This window comes from Papio anubis, chromosome 17 (genome assembly GCF_008728515.1).
Source record: "Papio anubis isolate 15944 chromosome 17, Panubis1.0, whole genome shotgun sequence".
NCBI lineage: Eukaryota > Metazoa > Chordata > Mammalia > Primates > Cercopithecidae > Papio > Papio anubis.
This window is the reverse complement of record NC_044992.1, coordinates 51484864-51507111: the sequence shown is the minus strand read 5'-3', so window position 1 is coordinate 51507111 and position 22248 is coordinate 51484864. Positions and strand designations below refer to the sequence as shown.

At 39.6% G+C, this 22248-nt stretch overlaps 1 protein-coding gene across 2 annotated transcripts; it reads right to left on the bottom strand.

Annotated features, from left to right (window-relative positions):
* Positions 1-1308: 1308 nt before the first annotated feature.
* MEIOC (meiosis specific with coiled-coil domain) lies at positions 1309-20717 on the bottom strand. Of its 2 annotated transcripts, none has more exons than XM_003913176.4 (8): positions 20428-20717; positions 19770-19904; positions 14490-14644; positions 11506-11610; positions 8418-10284; positions 7121-7255; positions 3433-3613; positions 1309-3024 (listed from the first exon to the last, which is right to left on the bottom strand). In XM_003913176.4, exons 1-8 carry the CDS (start codon positions 20494-20496, stop codon positions 2804-2806), a joined length of 2868 nt encoding a protein of 955 aa, XP_003913225.2. In that variant the 5' UTR covers positions 20497-20717; the 3' UTR covers positions 1309-2803. The 2 variants fall into 2 exon arrangements, 1 of the variants encoding a protein (XP_003913225.2); XR_002518162.2 differs by having other exon boundaries at positions 2906-3024; positions 3433-3536.
* Positions 20718-22248: the final 1531 nt, after the last annotated feature.

Genomic DNA, 22248 nt, shown 5'->3' with positions numbered 1-22248 from the left:
TTTTGGGATTTTGGGTTGTTCTCACCTTGATTTTTGTCACTGAAGTAGTCAGGTTATATCCACGGTCCCCTGAAGGGTACTTGTTTCAATTTGTTAGTAGTCAGTTCTTTCTTCTGGGACTCTACTATGTATGTCACAGTTAAGTATACTCTCAAACTAATGCTTAAACAGAAAAAAGAGGATCAACTCATTAGGCTTTGAGTTTAGTTATCCACTTGACTCAGGTGCTAATAAATCCTTTACATCTAAAATGTTCAGTATTGCAAAGGGCAAATTTTTTTTGTTTGTTTGTTTTTTGAGACAGATCACTCTGTCACCCAGTCTGGAGTGCAGTGGCGCCATCTTGGCTCACTGCAACCTCCACTTTGCAGGTTCAAGCGATTCTCCTGCCTCAGCCTCCCAAGTAGCTGAGACTACAGGCAAGCACCACCACACCCAGCTAATTTTTTGTATTTTTAGTAGAGATGGGGTTTCACCGTGTTAGCCAGGATGGTCTCGATCTCCTGACCTCGTGATCCACCCGCCTCAGCCTCCCAAAGTGTTAGGATTACAGGCGTGAACCACTGCGCCCAGCTGCAAAGGGCAAATTTTAAACAACCATATCTTCTATGGTAAGACTGAGTTTTAGGCCAGATTTTGGATTTCAGGCATAAATTCTCAACCCTCTAAAACTTTATAGTAGCAGATTATTCAAGTGAGAGGGACACTGATAACAACTCAAGGTAATTTTGCTTTTTCCATTAAAAAGAATTAGTACACCAAGTTCTTTTGGATTAGAAATGGCGGGAGCATCAGTTTTATCAGTTTTAATGCAAATTTTGTAAAAGTTTTGTAATGTTTTCATAGGTTGTAATTCAGAAGTACAATGTTTTCATAGGTTGTAATTCAGAAATACAAGTACATAAGAACCATCTGTTAGAGGATATGCCATTGAAAGGGACACCAACTAATTTAAAAATTATCTATTGGGTGATGTGATTAACAATATTTAAAAGACTTTTGTTAAGTGTTTGGTTCTTATTAATGGACTGGTATTTCATTTCTGACCAGTATCATGTAAAAGCTTCCCTAAAATTTTTATTCTGGTTTACCTGGATTAGCATAAAGATAGAGCAAAAATTTCATCTTTGAAAGAGATCAGGTTAGATCCATGGATATCTGAATGGCATTGATTTATAAACCAACATTATTACTTGTGTGTTAATAGTGAAATCTAAAACAGTGTAAGTTCTTAAATTCATTTAACTTTCTGATATGAGTGACTCTTAAGGTTAGAAACTAATATAAATTTAGAAAAATGAAACCAAATGTTTTCAACAAAGTAATTTATTTTTTTCCTGAGACTAAATTCAGTACAGTATTTGTTTTTATAACATCCAACATGTCTTATGTTAAACTTAACCACTTTCTATGCAGTGACTGTGGTGAGATGATCTATTTTATTTGACTACCCTCAATGTAATTCATTTGGGTAGTTCTAAGGCATATCAGTGATCAAAATGTTTCTCCCTACAGTTACTCCTGCATTCTCAATCAGTTTCTTCTGCACATCATCTAAAGAAAATTTATGTGGTATGATTACACTCTTTTTTTTTTAATACCAGAATTTCTAAAACTAAGAAAAACACTAACATTTAAAAATCAGTGTTTCTAGTCAAGGATATTTCAATTAAATTTCATCAGTACATTATAGTTTAACTCATGCTAGAAATGTTAAAACCCAAGATCTTCTGAGTCACATAATACCAACATTTCATATTAATGAATAAATTACTCAAGTTCTATACAAAGATACTAAGTGATGAGAAACAGAAAAAGCTTTCAATAGTTTTAAAAAAATACAGAAGCAAACTAATGAACACAACTACACAAAATATACACTAACCAATTGCAAGCTAAACTAGTTAGAGATTAACCTTTTAAAAAATACATTTTAGAACTTCGTGATACCCTCATAAAAGGCAGCAAACTAAGGGTATTAAAACAGTAGTCATTATTTCAGTTACTGTGTATCAAGTCTAAAAGATCCAGACAAAGGGAATGTTTTGTGATTCAATTTAAATAACTTTAAAATTGGAAACATTTAATAATTGATAATATAATTAAAAGTTAAAGAATATATACAAATGATCTGAATAGGTTTTATATTCAGTAACTTGCATGGTTTTTACACTGGCACTTTTATCATTAATTTAGGAGAATCAGATGCATTTCCCTCCATATACTTAGGCATTAAGATTTCAAATTTATAAATATGGTAGTATTTTAAATATTAAATTTTTACATGAATATTGGGTTTATCCATACTTTCCTTTGTTTCCCAGGTATTATCCAGTTTTGCAAGGAAAACACTTTTATATCACAATCAAAACTTGTCTTGGTTACTAGGCTGTAGCCATAATTGGGTTACAGTCACTTAGATTCATTATTTGGAATTATACCTAACTAAGACAGACCTAAATTAAACTTATCTCCTAGAAGAATTTCACATTTGCATTTACCTGCATGGCAGAATGGGTTTAAGCATATTTTAGCTGTTAGGAAATATTTAATTTACTTAAACTTGTTATCTGACTACTCAGAACTCTTGAGTAGTCAGCTGTACCTTTGAGCTTACTTAAAACTATATCGGATTCACTTCAAATAGAAGATTTTTAAATAGAAGTTAGACTTCATTAAGGTATTGGTATTAACTTTAAATCTGAAAGAAAACATACTGAAAGTTTGACAAGTTCATTAAAAAATTTTTAGCATGTCTTGATATATTTATCAGCTTTTTATTCTTCTTTCTGCTGTCATTTCCTTAATGTTTGTTTGTTTCACCTCTCTGGTTCATTGGATTGCTACTATTTATGCTTTCATGGACTTTATCTTCACAGTTTACTGTATCTTGTAAAGCCTTTACCACATCAGCTGTACTGGCTGTTTTTGGCAAGGTCATCTGCAGTGCACACCACAGAGTAGTGCGTGTTTTCCGAGTAGCCACACACATCTCTTTAATTGCTGAAGCAAGGGCAAAAACATCTGTAAAATAAACATTCAGGATAATTTCATATTAAATGCCATTTAAATATCTGTTAAATCTTACAAAACCCAGTGCTTTTGCTACTAAATGATCAAATGTTATTTTTGTAAAAAAAGGATGGTTATTGATTGAACCAAAGTCCTGTCCTTTATCATTAAAATATTTAAAATTATTGATACTTTATTTCTGACTTGAGTAGAACACAGACTATCTTAAAACAGTTATAATAGACAAAATTAATAAAATGGAAATACTTTTGGAGTGAATAATGTGGAGATTATTTACCAATTTATTCTGTAGATAAGTGTTAATTTTAGAAATCTAATCTTTCAACCTCAGAATCTGACTTTATCAATACCTAAATTATTGCACTGACTTATCACAAGAATATGCATCAATATTTGTACCTCTGTCATCTTGGCATCTAGGAACTCCTTGCCTTTGCCGATTGGAAGCATTAACAATTTCATCCTTTCTACGTGACTGTACAATGTGAATAGACTCCAAGTGTCTATCAAGAGCAGTAGAGATATTGGCATGAAGAAGAGAACTCCGAAGACGTTCCATTTTGCCTAGTAAAGTCACAACCTGAGGGAAGCATTTTAAATTTTGATAAGACATGTCCTGCCCTTAACTTAAGTAAAAACAAATCTTCAGTGAAGCAGAATAGAGATGACAGCAATAATATTCATTCAATAAATCAAAGAATGCTTAGTGTCCTGACACCATGCTGGGGAAACAAAAATGGAAAGTGTTTTCTATCTACTTGTCTATGTTAATTCTAAAAATATGTGGCAGTTGATTACTGAAAAGCAGCAATGAAAATGTTAAATATTCAAACATTACCATGTCATTAACAGTGCAAATACAAGATCTGATACTGTTTTTGGCAAATAAGAGACCAGCCTGCAAACAGCATTGTTAGGAAGTATTGTAATCTAATGGAAAAAGTTTTGAGCTAAAAAGAGAAGTACTTGATTGATTAATCCTGACCTCAATAAGTCTTTAATTTTTCTGGGCCTCTAATGTTCCCTTTTTGGAAATCAGAAATATTCAGATAGTAATACTGACTAGTGATAGCTTTAAGGAATCCATAATACAGAAAATATTGATTTAAATTTACATTAAAATAATACAAAATGACTCCTGTAACTGTCAAAACTGCTAAAGAAAATTAGGATGCTTCTCAATCCTCTGGATAATGAAACTTAAAAAAAGGCACTGATATATTAGGTCAGTAGAGGGAGTATGTTTCATATGCCTAACTTGTTTCAAATTCTAAACTTGGAAAGTGTATGGAAAGATAACTTTTTGAATAATTGCAGTTTGAAGATCAAGTAAATACAACAATTGTCTTTGGGAGTTAAATGATTTAACAATTGATATTAGAACTTGGTATTCACTGATTGGAGAATATAAGGGGAAAAGGCTTTTCAAGAAACTAATGGCACTGGAATTAATGTTTCTCTAACCTCAAACTTGTATTAAGTTTCTTTGTAATAAGTCTATTCCGGATGTTAAATATTTTCCTCTCAACTGTGTATCAGCCAGATCCTTCAGGGGAAAACAAAACACTCAAAAAAAACCTCCAGGGAACTACTAATTATTTTTAAATAAGACAATCATTTTGAGCAAATGATAAAGAGTAAAGAAATGTGCAGATTGGGGCTGGGCACTGTAGCTCACACCTGTAATCCCAGCACTTTGGGGAGGCTGAGGCGGGCGGCTCATTTGAGATCAGGAGTTCGAGATCAGCCTGACCAACACGGTGAAACCCTATCTCTACTAAAAATACAAAAAATTAGTCGGGTGTGGTGGTGCATGCCTGTAATCTCAACTATTCAGGAAGCTAAGGCAGGAGAATCGCTTGAACCCAGGAGGCAGAGGTTGCAGTGAGCCAGGATCTTGTCAGAGTGAGACTCTATCTCAAAAAAAGAAAAGTTTGCATAGGATGATTTTTAATAAAGTTTAAAAAGTATTTTTTTTCAAAATTCTACAAAGCTAGCAAACTAGAAAATAGTAATTTTTAAACCCTCTGTTATTGAAATAATGCTGCTAAGTATAAATAAAATATATATATATATTTTTGAGATAGGGTCCCACCCTGTCCCAGGCTGGCATGCAGTGGCATCATCTCATCTCACTGCAATCTCTGCCTCCCAGGCTCAAGTGATCCTCCCACCTAAGACTCCTGAGTAGCTGGGACTATAGGCACATGCCACCATGCCCAGCTAATTTTTGTAGAGAAAATAAAATTATTATAACAGGCATAAATACATCCTTCTAAATTAATGTGAAGCATAAGCAAAGCTGGGAAAAGTATATCACTATCCACAGTATGTCATCCTTTATTTCCTAGAAATGTATTACTGAGATAAAGAAATTTTAATTTGGAACAGTTTTTTTTTTAAAATAATAAAAGACTGAAGTTTTTATTAACATCTGGCTGTACCTCATGTTAGGCTCTGAACGTACCATAGATAAATTCCATTGTACAGATTTACAAATTTGACTCATGTTCTAATTCCTAAAATGGTTTTATTCAATCATAGAGGTAATCCATTTGGCTGCATTTTTCCCCCAGGAATCTTTATCAAATTTTATTTGGAAAACTAAGTTTTTAAGAGAGGAAGGTCAAAAAAGGAAAAGTTTACCTACCCTAAGTTGCTTAGAAAATTCTGAAATTACAAAGAATAGGAATAATCATTAAATTACAAAATGAGAGGATTCTTACAACATTTGACTTGAAATAATATCCTGCTTTGCCAAAACAAAAGTATTTTGTTGGCTGAGCGTGGTGGCTCACACCTGTAATCCCAGCACTTTGGGAGGCTGAGGCGGGTGGATTGCTTGAGCTCAGAAGTTTGAGACCAACCTGGGCAACATGGCGAATCCTGTCTCTATAAAAAATACAAAAATTAGCTGTGCGTGGTAGTGTGCATCTGTAGTCCCAGCTATTTGGGGGCTTAGGCAGGAGGATCTTGTGAACCCAGAAGGTCAAGGCTACAGTGAGCGTAGATAATGCCACTGTACTCTAGCCTGGGTGACAAAGAGACCCTGCCTCAAAAAGAAAAAAAAAAAAAAAAAGGAAAGATGATAATTCCCTGTTACCATCTTACGTAAGCACAGCTTGCTCATCAAGCTAGAAAACAAATGTGACAAAGAAATGAGACTTTCTCCATAAATAATACTCAAAATGGTTTTTGCTTTAAAAAAAAATTATTTCAGTTGAAGATTAGCTCCACTGCCAATCTGAGCTTCAAGAAGAACCATTTAAATTATGAAAATTACTTTTTAAATGATTGAGTGAGACTATTTTCCCTTTCCTATTTTTTTTTTTTTTTTTTGAAACAAGGTCTTGCTCTGTTGCCCAGCTTGGAATGCAATGGTATGGTTATGGCTCACTGTAGCCCTGACCTCCCAGGCTCAAGCTATCCTCCCATTTCAGCCTCCTGAGTAGCACAAGCATGCGCCACCATGTCCAGCTAATTTTTAATTTTTAGTAGAGACAGGGTCTCCCTATGTTGCCTAGGATGGTCTCAAACTCCTGGGCTCAAGTGATTCTCCCACCTCCACTTCCCAAAGTGCTGGTATTACAGGTGTGAGCCACTGCACCCAGCCCCTTTCCTAAATATTATAGTTCTAGGAACAAACATGGAAAAAATATATTTCAGAGAGTTAGATGTAAATGTGATTTAAAAACCCTTCAAAGTTCTAAAACTTGATGAAGTTTTATTTATTTATTTATTTATTGAGATGAAGTCTCGCTCTGTCACTCAGGTTGGAGTGCAGTGGCGTGATCTTGGCTCACTGCAACCTCCACCTCCTGAGTTTAAGTGATTCTCCTGCCTCAGCCTCCCGAGTAGCTGGGACTACAGGCACATGCCACCACCCCCAGCTAATTTTTGTATTTTTAGTAGAGATGGGGTTTCACCGTAATGGCCAGGCTGGTCTTGAACTCCTGACCTCAGGTGATCTGCCCGCCTTGGCCTCCCAAAGTGCTGGGACTACAGGAGTGAGTCACCATGCCTGGCCTGAAATTTTAACAAAATTTAACAAAATATCCATCCACTGTTATCTGTTTTTACAGCTTACTCTGGCTTGTTCTCGAAGTTCATCCACAATTAAGCGATCAACTCTAGATGGGTTGGAGGTCAGCCTTGGAATTGGAGTGTTGTTAGTACTGGATACTTTTTTTCCAGGATAATTCTTGGCAAGGGCTAATTCAGTCTGTAAAAAATTACATACTTTTAAAAAATTATATACTTTTTAGAATTTTCTAAATATGATTCGACCATGAATAATAGTTTTCATAAGCCTAATAAATAGAGTATTACCACTTTAAATGAAAATTCTGTTTTGGTATCAAAAGGCAACAAATGTAAACCACAGTACCACAGTATTTTTCTATCTTTTTTTTGAGAGTCTCGCTTTGTTGCCCAGGCTGGAGTGCAGTGGCACAGTCTTAGCTCACTGCAACCTCCGTTTCCCGGGTTCAAGTGATTCTCCTGTCTCAGCCTCCCAAGTAGCTGGGATTAAAGGTGCCTGCTACCATGCCTGGCTAATTTTTTGTATTTTTAGTAGAGAATGGGTTTCACCATGTTGGCCAGGCTGGTCTCCAACTCCTGACCTTGTGATCCGCCCGCCTTGGCCTCCCAAAGTGTTGGGATTACAGGCGTGAGCCACGGCGCCCAACTATCATCTTAATACAGATAGAATACCTGAGTATACAAACAGGTTAACACTAAAAAAATTAAAAGAAATAAACTTATAACCACTAAGGGGGTAAAAAAATCTACTTCAGGGCAAGTCAACTTAAAATAACAATAACTTTAAAATATCAAGCATTTTTCGTCTTCATTTATTTAAGCTTCCCATTGGCCAACCCCATCCATTTTTAGTTTTTAAGTAACCCACTTAATTCCTTACAGTCATGAACTTATAGCAAATCCTGGACATTATAGAATTCAGCTCAGAAATAAGGCAAGTTGGCTGGGTGCAGTGGCTCACACCTGTAATCCCAGCACTTGGGACATCAAGGTGGGAGGATTGCTTGAGGCCAGGGGTTTGAGACCACCGTGGGGAACATAGTGAAACCCAATGTCTACAAAAAATTAAAATTACCTAGGCATGGTGGCATGTGCCTGTAGTACTAGCTACTCAGGAGGCTGAGGAGGAAGGATTGCTTGAGCCAGGAGTTTGGTTACAGTAAACTATGATTGTGCCACTGTACTCCAGCCTGGGCAACAGAGCGAGACTCTGTCTCTTTAAAACAACAACAAATAAAGCAAAAAGAAATAAGGCAAGTACTCTTAAACTACACTAAGGTAAACAGAATGAAGACAGGCAAAAGGAACATACTGTTACTCCTAAATGGTTAACTTTGTGTTACCTTTTTTCTCTCTTTTTCTAATGCTCTCCATTGTTCATAGCACTCTTCTAGACGAATATGAAGTTCACTGGCTGGTCCACTACGGGTTTTAATTGGTCTTTGAAATCCAAAAGTTGGCACGAGACCAGAAAAAGAATTATCACCATACATCATATCATTAAAATAAGGGTACAAATGGCTTAAGTCATCATAAGAAAATAAGTCATAGGAATCCAACAGTGGAACAACTGAATGGCCAAATGGGTGGGTGGATCTTAGGGGAAACCCATTTGAACCAAGTTGTTGAAAACCCTGATTATGCCTTAAGTCTCCCATCATATAATTATTAGAAAAGCATGACGCTTGTGTGCGATTCACACGGCTATTAATACTGTCTCCACCTCTCGTTCTGTGGCTATTTGAATGACCCTGTGACTCCAGTAGATCTTGGTATGTATTTTGTGATAAGCCATCTAAATGCTTTGAACCTTCCTCAGGATCATAATGTCCACTCTGGGGCTTGGCTTGAAAATTATGTTTGTTTACATTTTCAATTATCCCATACTGCTGAGCTGAATAGTTATCACAAAATCCATTTGGCTGCTTTATTTTTTTATCTGTAACCAATTCAAAGAGATTTTCTTCTCCAGGCTTTGTTAGTCCTTCTATGTGATTGACAGATTGGATTCTTTCTGCACCATTGTAACTAAAATCAAAACTAGAAAATGCTGAAGGGTTTTCTTGGCAATACTTCTGAAATAAATTGCTATTTGGGGTTAAGTTTGTGGATGATAGTTGGGGGAAATCTGAAGAATGGTTAGAACCTTTTGAAGCTGCACTTAAATGACTATTTAATTTCATCAAGTTACCTTGATTTCGATAAGGAATAGGAGTGTTATTTTTTGTTTGAACATTCATCCAAGTTGGTCTGTTTAAACTGATACCTCCTGAAGATGTTGCTGAGTTTGATAATAAATTCGCTGATTTAAAATACTCAGAATTTGGGGGATCAGGTTTAGCAAACTGTTGCTTTTCTGTGACGTTAGCAAAATCATTAGCGGGACAAGCTGTGTGAGGTTTTAGTCCATATTCTGAGGTTAAGCCAAAATCAGCAGTGAATGCTGCTTCCTTTGCAAACTGTTTCTCTGTCAGATGTGGAGTAGTTTTTGGAAATGTGAAATTCTGCTGGTCAGGGATTGTCTCCTCCATTTTTTTCTGATTTGCTGGTTTAACCTGAAATAGCTTTGTGTAAGTATCTGCTTCTACAGTTGGTGTTTCAGGTGTGCCATTGGCTAATTTTTTGCTATCTTGGACACTAAAATTTGAACATTTATTAAGCTTAGCCTTATTAGGATGAACATATTCTGGGTATCTACAATAATCTACATTTTCATTGTATCTATTAAATTGAGAAAGAAACATCTCTGCCCTTTTTTGCTGTAATGGTGCTTCAAGACCTTTAGTACATATTCTGTCCCTTCCATAAGGGTAAATATCAACTCCTGATTCTTTCATGATGTCAGACAGACCAGTTTGTGGTGTAAAACAGTTTTTGATAAATGGATATTCTTGGAATGTTGTCTTAACTGTATCATTTGTCTGCATATTGTGACAGTTAGAATGATCACTTCGTGAGGGGTACATCCATTGTTCTTCAAGGTCTAAACCGGTAAATCCATGATAAAGTTCATCTATTTTTTGTTGTGGTGTGAGATTACTGTTATGCAGGTATTGCTTTTCCATTGCTGACATAGATTCACCACTATAAAAAGCTTGCTGAGAGATGGCTGTATCTATTGGCCTTTTGGTTTCTGTTAAGAGGTCATGGTGATCTGCAAATCTGCTTGTGTTCATTGGCCAAACTGACTTTAAATTGGAGGAGCAGGTCCTAGAACAAATAAATATATTTAATTACAACTTAGGTTTTAAAGACTTTATTTCCTCAGTGGAAGAGGGAGAAATGGTCTTCAAAAACATTTATCTTGCCCCATGTCACCATTCTCTAATCCCTTTCAACTCTGCTTTATAAGCTACCATTAGCTCCAGATAATTATCTATCACATGAAATGTGCTATATGTTATATAAATATGCATTTTATTTTTTTATTATTTTTTTTAATTTTTTTGAGACGGAGTCTCGCTCTGTCGCCCAGGCTGGTGTGCAAGTGGCCAGATCTCAGCTCACTGCAAGCTCCGCCTCTCAGGTTTATGCCATTCTCCTGCCTCAGCCTCCCGAGTAGTTGGGACTACAGGCGCCCGCCACCTCGCCCGGCTAGTTTTTTTTGTATTTTTTTTAGTAGAGACGGGGTTTCACCGTGTTAGCCAGGATGGTCTCGATCTCCTGACCTCGTGATCCGCCCGTCTCGGCCTCCCAAAGTGCTGGGATTGCAGGCTTGAGCCACCGCACCCGGCCAAATATGCATTTTAATGTCTTCACTGTACTTTCCCAAGAGACAATAACTAAGGCCTAATATGTGACTTCATGGTCTTAGATGATTTATCTATAGTAAGCAGAAAATAAGTTTTTCCTTTGCTTAGGTTATTATATAAAAGCATTGTTGACCACAGTTTTTTTTTTTTTAAATGAAAAAAGATGTGTTTTGCTTAAACTCTGTGAAATTAAAATATTTTAATTGATTATATGTGTGCTACATACTTCCCTATTTATGAAGTAGGATATTTGCGTAATATGGCTTCCACACTCAAATAAAACAATTAAAACATTAAAAAATTTTCTAACACATGAATAAAATCCATATGTATTTCTGCATAGTAGTAATGAGTTTTATTCTTTGGGATCTATGTATAAAAGCTCCCTTGAATTTATATTCTTTAAGCCAATCTTTAGTTCATTCATGAACTCAAGGGAAATAGCTCTGAATTATGCAAGAATAATTTTTCAATGAAAGTCCTTACACAAAACCTTAGACTGAACTTCCAATTGTATAGCAAATACTTCAGCAAAATCAAGTCTCCTTGAAACAATATTTGAATTAAGATATCTAGTGTCAGATGATCCACTATTAAGTAAAAATAAAAGTTAATAAACGGTAATCTAGTGTATGTTAGTTTAAAAGCCTGTTATATACTATATAGATTATATACTAACCCTTCAGCAAAGTATGGCTGTGACTTATCTTGTTCTTCCAAAATGTTAGACACAAGTCCATATAAGTCTGTTTCACTGCCATAGTCATTTCTTTCTGTTTGAATCCTAAAAACAAATGAATTTGTGCTGAAATACAATATATTGATTACTCTTTCCAGACTTATCCTACCTTACCATTTTTATCTATAAAATATTTGGACTGAATCTACACCATCATTTCAAATAAAGAAGAGACTAGAACTCAAGAATATTTTCTTTTCCACATAAATATTTTATGTGGAAATGTCTTTTCCAAATAATATTTCTCCTTCATTTCAAATCCTATATCTAACTTACAGTGTATGCTTACCTCTTATTTCTCCACAACACATGCTTTTCATTTTAGGTGACCAAGATATAAATCTCTCATCTATGATGTCACAGACATGATTGGTATCATAGCTGCTCCTGAAAGCAAGTCTTGTCCTATTATATATCATTCCATCAACACCTGCTCAGCTTCCTCATTTGCAGTTTGAAAACCATATGAACCTGATGCTCTATTTTTGTGACTCTATACTAAATACTGGATAAAAAAGTGAAATGTGATATGGTCATCCTAGACACCATAGCAATTTTGCAGTTGTTCCTTACATGTAACAGATTTGGGAGCCATCCTTAATCCTTGCAAAGCATGACTGGATGGAGTTCCTTATATCCCAGAAATCCACCTAGTAACTGATACTGACTAAATACAAAATGTAAAAACCACAAGCACATGGAAGATTGGTACCTTTTACCTATTACAGTTTTTGGGTAATTTCTTCCTAGAAGTAATACAGGTTGAGTATTCCTTATCCAAAATGCTTGGGATTAGAGGTGTTTTGGATTTCAGGTTTTTTTCTTGGATTCTGGAAATATACATTATACTTCAAATATATAATGTATATTTGTATATTTGGTTGAACAGCCCTGATCCAAAATCTGAAATGCTCCAATGAATATTTGTTTTGAGCATCATGTCAGCAAAAAGTTTTGGATTTTGGATCAGTTTGGATTTTGGATTTTCAGATTGGGATGCTCAACCTGTACGTTTGTTTGTTTGTTTATTTATTTTTGAGATGGAGTGTCACTCTGTTCCCCAGGCTGCAGTGCGCAGTCTCTGCTCACTGCAACCTCCGCCTCCCAGGTTCAAGCAATTCTCCTGTCTCAGCCTCCCAAGTAGCTGGGACTACAACAAGCGCGTGCCACCACGCCTGGCTAATTTTTTTTGTATTTTCAGTAGAGACAGGGTTTCACCATGTTGGTCAGGCTGGTCTCGAACTCCTGACCTTGTGATCTGCCCACCTCGGCTTCCCAAAGTGCTGGGATTACAGGCGTGAGCCACTGCTCCCAGCCCTGTACGTTGCTTTATAATAAATTGTAACTTCCTGTTTTTTCATATTTCAACATTTCATAGTGTTGGGGTATTTTAGAAATAAAATACCTTATATTTGCATAACACTCATATTTAATTGATCTTTATAACACTGGAAGGGTAAGCATTAGTAATCTTTTGTTATTATCTGTTGAATAAATGAATGATCATTTGAGATATTAAGAAACTTGTATTTTGCAAGGGTATATGACTTGCCAAACTACTTCATACTTGCTAAATAGTCTGCCTATAAGTCCAATACCTTTTCTACTACATGTGTTATCTCATAAAAGTTCAATATAAAAGCTTTTTTGTGTAATTATGTATTAGTATATATCTAAAAAAAATTCAATGTAATGTATACCAAATTGCTAGCAGCTGTTATTGGGTGGTGGGGGAGAAGGTTAAGATAGACTTTCACTTTTCTTGATACATATTTCTGAAAAGTTTGAATTTTTTCACTTGATCTTAGCCAAAAGCTGAGAAGAAATAGGCTTGAATTTTTTCAATAGCATATATCAACTTTAAAAATATTTTTGTTTTTTGTAGAATTATGTATTATATGGACTTTCTAATAAAATCATTATTTAGAGAATTTGCCAAGAATTTTAATTTTTAACACTTTTCTAATAAATACAAATAACTATTTCCTGATTAGACTAAAGATGCATCAGCTGCTATAAATAGCTCCCATACATAATTAAAGATAGATGTCACTCCCTTAGGGCTCCTCTTTGCAATAGGCTCCCATAATATCCTAGTTATCGTCGTCATCGTCATTATCATCATCATCATCATCAAGATTATAAAGGCAAGGATAATATTTGCCATGTTTAAATTCTGGTATCCCCCATAGAAAAGCATCTGATGTACAGGGGGCCCTTATTATTTGTGGAATTGAACAGAAAAATAATTTAAAATATCTTATGTTTGATAAAACCCTGTTTGTTCTGTAGTTGTGAAGGAAAAAAATGGAAAATTTAGAACTGGATGACAAAAACATCTAAAAGTTTTAACTCATTCATATAAGTCATCTTTAGAAAGAAGAACTTAAGATTTATGCACTAAATGTTCCCACTAATGAATTTTTTAAAGTAATAACCTAGCTGGGCAGAGGCTCATGCCTATAATTCCAGCACTTTGGGAGGCCAAGGTGGGAGGATGCTTTGAGACCAGGAGTTCAAGACCAGCCTAGGCAACAAAGTGAGACCTCGTTTCTTAAAAAGAAAAGGAAACAAAAGTTTTTAAAGTTAGCTGACCACCGTGGTGCATACCTGTAGTCCCAGCTACTGTGGAGGCTGAGGCAGGAGGATGGCTTGAGCCCAGGAGTTCAAAGTTGCAGTGAGTCATGATCTCGCCACTGCCCTCCAGACTGGGTGACAGAGTGAGACCGTGTCTCAACAAAACAAAACACCATAAAAACTATACACAAATAACTGCCCAGTTTACACTTTCCTAAAAGTATGAAAAACCTAGAATGCCACAACAGTAAAATGCTGATGTAGGGAACAGAGAGCAAATAAACCTCAGTTCCTATGTAATTAAATTTAAAATTACCTCAATTACCCTGAGAAATGAATTAATTTACCTGTTCTTTATATTGATTTGAGAATTAGAAGGTTGTTTAATATCATCTCCGTAAGTAGACCATGGTGCACAGAAAAGTGAAGAATCTACAGAACTTGAATATTCTGTTGAAGAAAATGGAGTATAGGTCTGCCTTAGGTCTACATTGTCTTCACTCTGAAAGTTTTAAGAAATGTTTATCAGATACATCAAAACTTCATTTGTTATAGAATATTAGAAAAATAAGAAAGCAGGGGAAATAACACAGGTGTAAGAGTTGGGAGAATTACATTCAAATGTAGACTTAGTGACTTAAGCTTACTTTATTCCAGGGATTGGCAAACTTTTTCTGCAAAAGGCCAAATAGTAAATATTTTAGGCTTAGCTGGCCATTAAGGTTGCTGTCAAAACTCTTCAACTCTAATGCTGCAGCACTAAATCAACCATAGACAATAAACAAATGGGTTTGGCTGCACTGCAATAAAACTTTATTTACAAAACAGGCATTGGGCAGATCTGGCTCCTTGTTGCTGGTCCGTGGCATAAAATACTTACAATTATTATACTTTTTTGTAATTCTTTGAATAGATAAGCATTATGTGGATACTAGCAATGTTATTTTTAATAAATTATATATAAAATTCAGTCTTGGGGCCAGGCGCGGTGGCTCACGCCTGTAATCCCAGCACTTTGGGAGGCTGAGGTGGGCGGATCATGAGGTCAGGAGATGAGACCATCCTGGCTAAACCCCGTCTCTACTAAAAATACAAAAAATTAGCCAGGCGTGGTGGTGGGAGCCTGTAATCCCAGCTACTTGGGAGGCTGAGGCAGGAGAATGGTGTGAACCCGGGAGGGGAAGCTTGCAGTGAGCCGAGATTGCGCCACTGCACTCCAGCCTGGGCGACAGAGCAAGACTCCGTGTCAAAAATAAATAAATAAATAAAATTCAGTCTTAATGTCCCCAATCTCTGAAAAAAGTTAATGTATATTTATATAGAATTTTACACTATTCAAAGAAATTTCACATATATTATATTCAGTAAACCTTGTGACATGAGTATGATCTTACTTTAAAAACAAGGAAACTGAGGCTGCAAGTCACTCAGCCAATATGTAACAAATCTAAAACCAAAATTCAAGGTCTTCTTCCTTCTAGTCCCGGGCCTTTTATACAGTATCTTTTTTGTTTGTTTGTTTTTTGGAGACAAGAGTCTCACTCTGTCGCCCAGGCTGGAGTACAGTGGCGAGATCTTGGTTCACTGCAACCTCTGCCTCCCAGGTTGAAGCGATTCTCCTGCCTTAGCCTCCCAAGTAGCTGGAATTACAGGCACCTGCCACCATGTCTGGCTAATTTTTGTATTTTCAGTAGAGTTTTAGGATTTCACCATGTTGGCCAGGCTGCTCTCGAATCCTGACCTCAAGTGATCTGCCTGCCTTGGGCCTTCCGAAGTGTTGGGTTTACAGGCGTGAGCCATTGCACGCAGCCTCGGTGAATGCTTCTATAATGAACTTGAGTAAACAAAAAGTTTGGGTGTTAAGTTTCTTTTTTTTTTTTTTTTTTCTGTTAATAGAGATGGGGTCTCGCTGTGTTGCCCAGGCTGGTCTTAAACTCCTGGCCTCAAGTGATCCTCCTGCCTTGGCTTCCCAAAGTGCTGGGATTACAGGTGTGAGTCACTTTGCCAGGCCTTGGGTTTTAAGATTTTAATGATTCAAACCCTGAAGGACCGTGTAGGGAAAGTGAATTTAACAAACAAAAAAAGATTAAGCTAATTTATACATTGTTTATTCTAGAAAATGCTTCCTTAAAGAAGACAGAAAGTATAAATTCAAAATTTTTAACTCTCCAGATAAGGAACTATTAAAAACTGAGATGCAATAACTTAAATACCCAGACATAAACACAATGAAAATAGTATTTTCTTCTAAATACAGAAGAGAGATAATTCTGGCCGGGCGCAGTGGCTCACACCCGTAATCCCAGCACTTTGGGAGGCCTAGGTGTGCGGATCACCTGAGGTCAGGAGTTCAACTCCTGACCAACATGGTGAAACCCCGTTTCTACAAAAATACAAAAATTAGCTGGGCGTGGTGGCAGGTGCCTGTAATCCCAGCTACTCTAGAGGCTGAGGCAGGACAGTCACTTGAACCCGAAAGGCGGAGGTTGCAATGAGCCAAGATTGAGCCACTGTACTCCAGCCTGGGCGACAGAGAGAGACTCTGTCAAAAAAGAAAGGAAAGAAAGGAAAGAAAGGAAGGAAGGAAGGAAGGAAGGAAGAGAAAGATAGAAAAAGAGAAAAAGAGAGAAAGTGAGAGAAAAGATATAATTCTGGCTAAAAGTATTTTCTAATTGCTTTTATTCTGTTAATATTTCTAAATTTTTGTTCCTAATAGATATGATCACTGAAAAACATTTAAACTATACAACCATGTTATACGATACCAACAAAATGTGAACATTAAGAAATACCTTCCAATCATCCATCTTAAAGAATCTCAAAATATTTTACAACCATTTGTTCAAGTTCTGGTTATGATTCTATTTAAAATCCACACATTATAATTTTTCTGTGTATAGTTTATATTACAACTATTCTCAAGCTAAGGAAATGGAAACACAGAAGGCATTTTGCTGAGAGCTAAAACTAAAAACTACCTTCCCAGAATTTGTTGGTTAGCAGAAACTTTTACAAAGGCTTTTTATCTTTCTTTCCTAATTTTATCCCTTGAGTTCTAAAGTTATCATCATAGGCCCACTCTTACTGTGTGAAGTATCCAAAGTGACATAAATAATTGTTCATCTTTTTGAAATAGTTGCTTAAACAAAAGGAACATTTTCAGATTATGTAATGTCAAATGAGTAAACAGTATTTGAAATTAAAAATATTTGGGGAGTATTCTTTCAAGTACATTTTACATTTTAAAGCAAATTTTGAATATTACAAATAAAAATCATTTTAAAAGATTGACTTAACTTTTGTATTCTTGGGTTAAAACAACTAAAGTAATGTGGTGGATTCAAACATAATTATACTTGAAATATCTGCATCCCTTTCGTTAACAGAGGCCAGGAAATATGCAAATATTTGAGTGGCATATTAACTGGATTAACTTTAAAATGTATCACTTATATCCTTAACATACTTAAAACAATGAACTGAAATTAAATCCAAGTAAATTTTAGTCCGGATGTAAACACTGCAGAGAGCAGTGGAACTATGGTCTGGGTTCCACTTGAGCTTTGACATTTAGGGCACAAATCAAGCTCTCTGAGGCTCAGTTTCTCAATCTGTACAGTGGCATAATAATATACAAGTTTCTTAGTGTAGATTAAATAAAATAATTTATTTCTAGATATTGTTATAATTCAAAGTACAACAATATCAACATTGATGTCCTGGTTAAATAATTTCAAATGAAAATTACTTACATTACCCAAGCTTTATTTCCTTTGATTAATAAATCTAAATGTATTGGTGAGGTAAGTGGTAGCATGTAATTTAAGACATTGTTGAAACCAGAAAATAAAGGAGTAAAGTGAAATTTTCACCTTTAAATTATCAAAAATATGTCTGTACCAACTTGCAATAAATGCCTGAAGGAAAAAAATATATTTTGATCTTACTAAATAAGTGGATTTTCTTACATTGCTGGCCTCATGTTATGCTGAGGACAAGATGGAAACAAATCAATAAAAAATCTTATTCCTTGTTTTCTTGTTTTTTTTTTTTTTTTTGAGAGGGAGTCTTGCTCTGTCACCCAGGTTGGAGTGCAGTGGCATGATCTTGGCTCACTGCAACCTCCACCTCCCTGGTTCAAGATTCTGCCGCTTCAGTCTCCCAAGCAGCTGGGATTACAGGTGCCTGCCACCACACCCGGCTGATTTTTGTATTTTTAGTAGAGATGGGGTTTCACCATGTTGGCCAGGCTGGTCTTGAACTCCCGAACTCAGGTGATCCACCCGCCTTGGCCTCCCAAAGTGCTGAGATTACAGGCATGAGCCACCCCGCCCGGCCTTAATTTGTTTTCAAAGCAAAGTATATATTCTGAAAACACTGTATTTAAACGATTGTAGCTGGACGCAGTGGCTCACACCTGTAATCCCAGCACTTTGGGAGGTCGAGGCGGGAGGATCACGAGGTCAGGAGATCAAGACATACTGGCTAAATCTCGTGTCTACGGTGAAACCCCGTGTCTACTAAAAATACAAAAAATTAGCCGGGCGTGATGCCGGGTGCCTGTAGTCCCAGCTACTTGGGAGGCTGAGGCAGGAGAATGGCGTGAACCCTGGAGGTGGAGCTTGCAGTGAGCCAAGATCCTGCCACTGCACTCCAGCCTGGGTGACAGAGCAAGACTCCGTCCCAAAAAAGGAAAAAAAAAAAAAAAAAAAGATTGTTACTGGGCTGGGCGCAGTGGTCTGAAATCCTAGCACTTTGGGAGGCCGAGGCGGAAGCATGGCTGGAGCCCAGGAGTTCGAGACCAGCCCGGGGAATATGGGGAAACCCTGTCTCTAAAAACAACATAAAAATTAGCCGGGCATGATGGCAGGTGCCTGTAATCCCAGCTACTCGGGAGGCTGAGATGGAAGAACTGCTTGAACCGGGGAGACAGAGGTTACTGTGATCCGAGATCGCGCCACTGCACTCCAGCCTGGGCAACAGAACGAGACTCAAAAAACAAAACAAAACGGCCTGACGCGGTGGCTCATGCCTGTAATCCCAGCACTTTGGGAGGCCAAGGTGCGCGGATCACCTCAAGTCGGGAGTTCGAGACCAGCCTGACCAAAATGGAGAAACCCCGTCTCTACTAAAAATACAAAATTAGCCAGGCGTGGTGGCGCATGCCCGCAATCCCAGCTACTCGGGAGGCTGAGGCAGGAGAATAGCTTGAGCCCGGGAGGCGGAGGTTGCGGTGAGCCGAGATCACGCCACTGCACTCCAGTCTGGGCAACAAGAGCAAAACTCCATCTCAAAAAACAAAACAAAACAAAACAAAAAAGTGCAGCCGGGCGTGGTGGCGTGCGCCTCAGGAAGCTGAGGCACAAGAATCGCTTCAGCCCGGCTGGCGAAGGTTGCAGTGAGCCGAGATGGCGCCACTGCACTCCAGCCTGGGAGGCAGAGCAAAACCCTGTCTCAAAAAAAAAAAAAAAGAAAAAAGAAAAAGGAAAAAAAGGTTGTCTCCGGTTTTCTTTTCCTTAACTGTGGAGCCACTAAACCCCTGTGAATCGGAGGCTCGAGTAAATTAATTTGAGAACAAATTGTGTAACAGGGGCGGAGTTTAACAGGGGCGGAGTTTACTCAAGGACCTGCGATTTGTAGCAATCGTAGAAGGAAGCGGAGCCAGCCAACATCACGCTGCCGAAGACATCGGTTAACCTGTTGCCGGCGTCGGCGCCGAGGTTCCAGCAGCGATTCGCACCTCCAGGGAACGCGACTTTGGGCTGCAGCACGCGGGAACAGGAAATATCAGAAAGTGGTCACGAGGGTGACGCCGGAGCTGAAACGGCCCGACACCTGTCCCACCTAGGCCGTTCGGCTCAATTCCGAACCCTCTCAGAGGACACGAATTTGGGGGCCCGCGCTTCCAGCCTCGGGATTCTCACTCTTCCCTCGGGCCCCCTGAGTGCCACCCCGAGGGGCGCCCCTCCCCGGCCACCGCCTCAGCGCGACGGCTGCCTCCCGGGAATCGCGGCGACCCCTGAGTGCCGACCCCGAGGCGCGCCCCTCCCCGGCCACCGCCTCAGCGCGACGGCTGCCTCCCGGGAATCGCGGCGACTCGGGCTCCGTCCGGCCCGTCCAGTCAGCCCTCGCCGCGCCCCCCGCCCGCCCGCCCCGTCCGGGCTCCCCACCGACGACCCGCCTCTGCCGCCCCGTCTGGGGACGCGTCCCCTCCTCAGCCTCTCCTCCTTGTCGCCTCTTGCAAGCCTGGCCGCCCCCTGGACCCTGCCCTTCCCCATCCGTTACCTCAAGTCCTTCCTCCCTCAGGCCTGAGGGGTGAGGGCGCGGGCAGGTGTCTCCACGTCTCACCTCCATGGGGCCCCCCCAGCCTCTCCCGGACTAGGCACAGCTCCTGGGGTACGGAGGTGAGGGGGGGCGTCCAGGCCCGGCTCCCTCAGCCCGCACCCCGCCGTCTCCGCAGCCGCCTCCGCCGCCCGGGCGCTGCCTGAAGCCAGTCTACGGGTGGGGGGGGGGGGCCGGAGCGGGGAGGGAGGGGCGGGGGCAGAGGCCGTTACCTGGCCTGCCTGGGGCTCGCGACTAGGCACACGGCACAGGCGCGCCCCGCCCCGCTGTGAGGCCCGCCCCCCGCTTCGCACCCCGCCATTGGCCCGATACCCATCCAATGGGCGACCACTCCAGGCTCCGTTACCCCCCAGAGACAAGCAGAGGAAGGGGCGGTTAGCGAACCTCGCTCTCTGAGCTTTTCCCGCTTAAAGTAAATGTGTTTGGGATTGGCCCGGACTGGCAGGCACCGGCCCGATGATTTGCTGATAGGACAGCGGAGAGGCGGGGCGTGGAAGGTTGAAAGAGCGCAGCCCTACTGGGTGGGAGAGGTATTGGGGGCGCTTGGAAGATTTGAGAAGTCGCTCAGCAACTGGCTCATCATCCAAAACCTAGCCGTTGCGCACATTTCATTTGTCCGACATTTCATATTTGTCCCTTAGTCCCTCCCGTAGCTCCCAGAATCCTTTGGAGCTGCCCAGAGACTAATATATCTTGTACCGGTTTGGGGAGGGCGAGGAACAACTTGTGGACTGGGTGTTGTTGGGAGACCACCCTTTTGAGGGAGAGCTGCCCTGTGTCCTAAGCCCGGGCTTCCAGTCAGGGTTAAGACTGAGTGTTAATGTGACTTTTGAACAAAGTTCGCTGTGACCTTTTGTTCGTTTGTGTTGTTTGTCTGTGTAAAACAGGGTCTTGCTCTGTCGCCCAGGCTGGAGTGCAGTGGCGCTATCATAGCTCGTTGCAGCCTTGAACTCCCGGGTTCAAGCGATCCTCCCGCCTCAGCCTCACGAGTAGCTGGGGCTGCAGGCTACGCGACGCCACCACTCCTGGCTAATTTTTAAAAATTTTTTGTAAAACTGAGGGGCCTGGGGGTTGGGTCTCTTTATGTTGCCCAGGCTGGTCTCAAACTCCTGGTCTCAGCCTCCCGAGTAGTTGGGGCTACAGGCGCATGCCACCACTCTCAGCTAATTTTTGTGTGTGTGTGTGAGATGGAATGTCACTCTGTCGCCAGGCTAGAGTGCAGTGGCACAAAGGCTCACTACAACCTCTGCCTCCCGGGTTCGAGCGATTCTCCTGCCTCAGCTTCCCAAGTAGCTGGGACTACAGGCCCATGCCACCACTCCCAGCTAATTTTTGTATTTTTAGTAGAGACGGGAATTTCACCATGTTGCCCAGGATGGTCTCCATCTCTTGACCTCGTGATCTGCCCGCTTCAGCCTCCCAGAGTTCTGGGATTACAGGCGTGAGCCACCGTGCCTGGCCCCAGCTCATTTTTAAATTTTTTTGTAGAGCCAGGGTTGGAGGTGGGGATGGGAGTGGGGGCGTGGGTCTCTTTATGTTGCCCAGGCTAGTCTTGAACTGAACTCTTGACCTGAAGTGATTCTCCGCCTCGGCCTCCCAAAGTGTAAGATTACAAGTGAGAACTTACATGAAGAAGCCATTCCAGGCACCCAACAAACCATTCATATGGCAGTCAGTTTGGGGATATGACGGTCTCGGAGAAATGCTAGTTTTTGTCCCCAGACACTGCTAAAAATGAGATAGTTGAAATATAAAAGAAGTAAA

What these genes read in the sequence shown, in the direction of transcription:
- MEIOC (XM_003913176.4), bottom strand. Translation starts at nt 20,496, where the DNA reads ATGGAGGTGAGACGTGGAGACACCTGCCCGCGCCCTCACCCCTCAGGC. An exon ending in TAGAAAAAGAGAGAAAAAAG is followed by an intron (nt 7,256 to 8,417) that starts GTAACACAAAGT and finishes AATTTTTTACAG; the next exon opens with ACTGAATTAGCCCTTGCCAA. An exon ending in AACTTCGAGAACAAGCCAGA is followed by an intron (nt 3,614 to 7,120) that starts GTAAGCTGTAAA and finishes TGCTTCCCTCAG; the next exon opens with GTTGTGACTTTACTAGGCAA.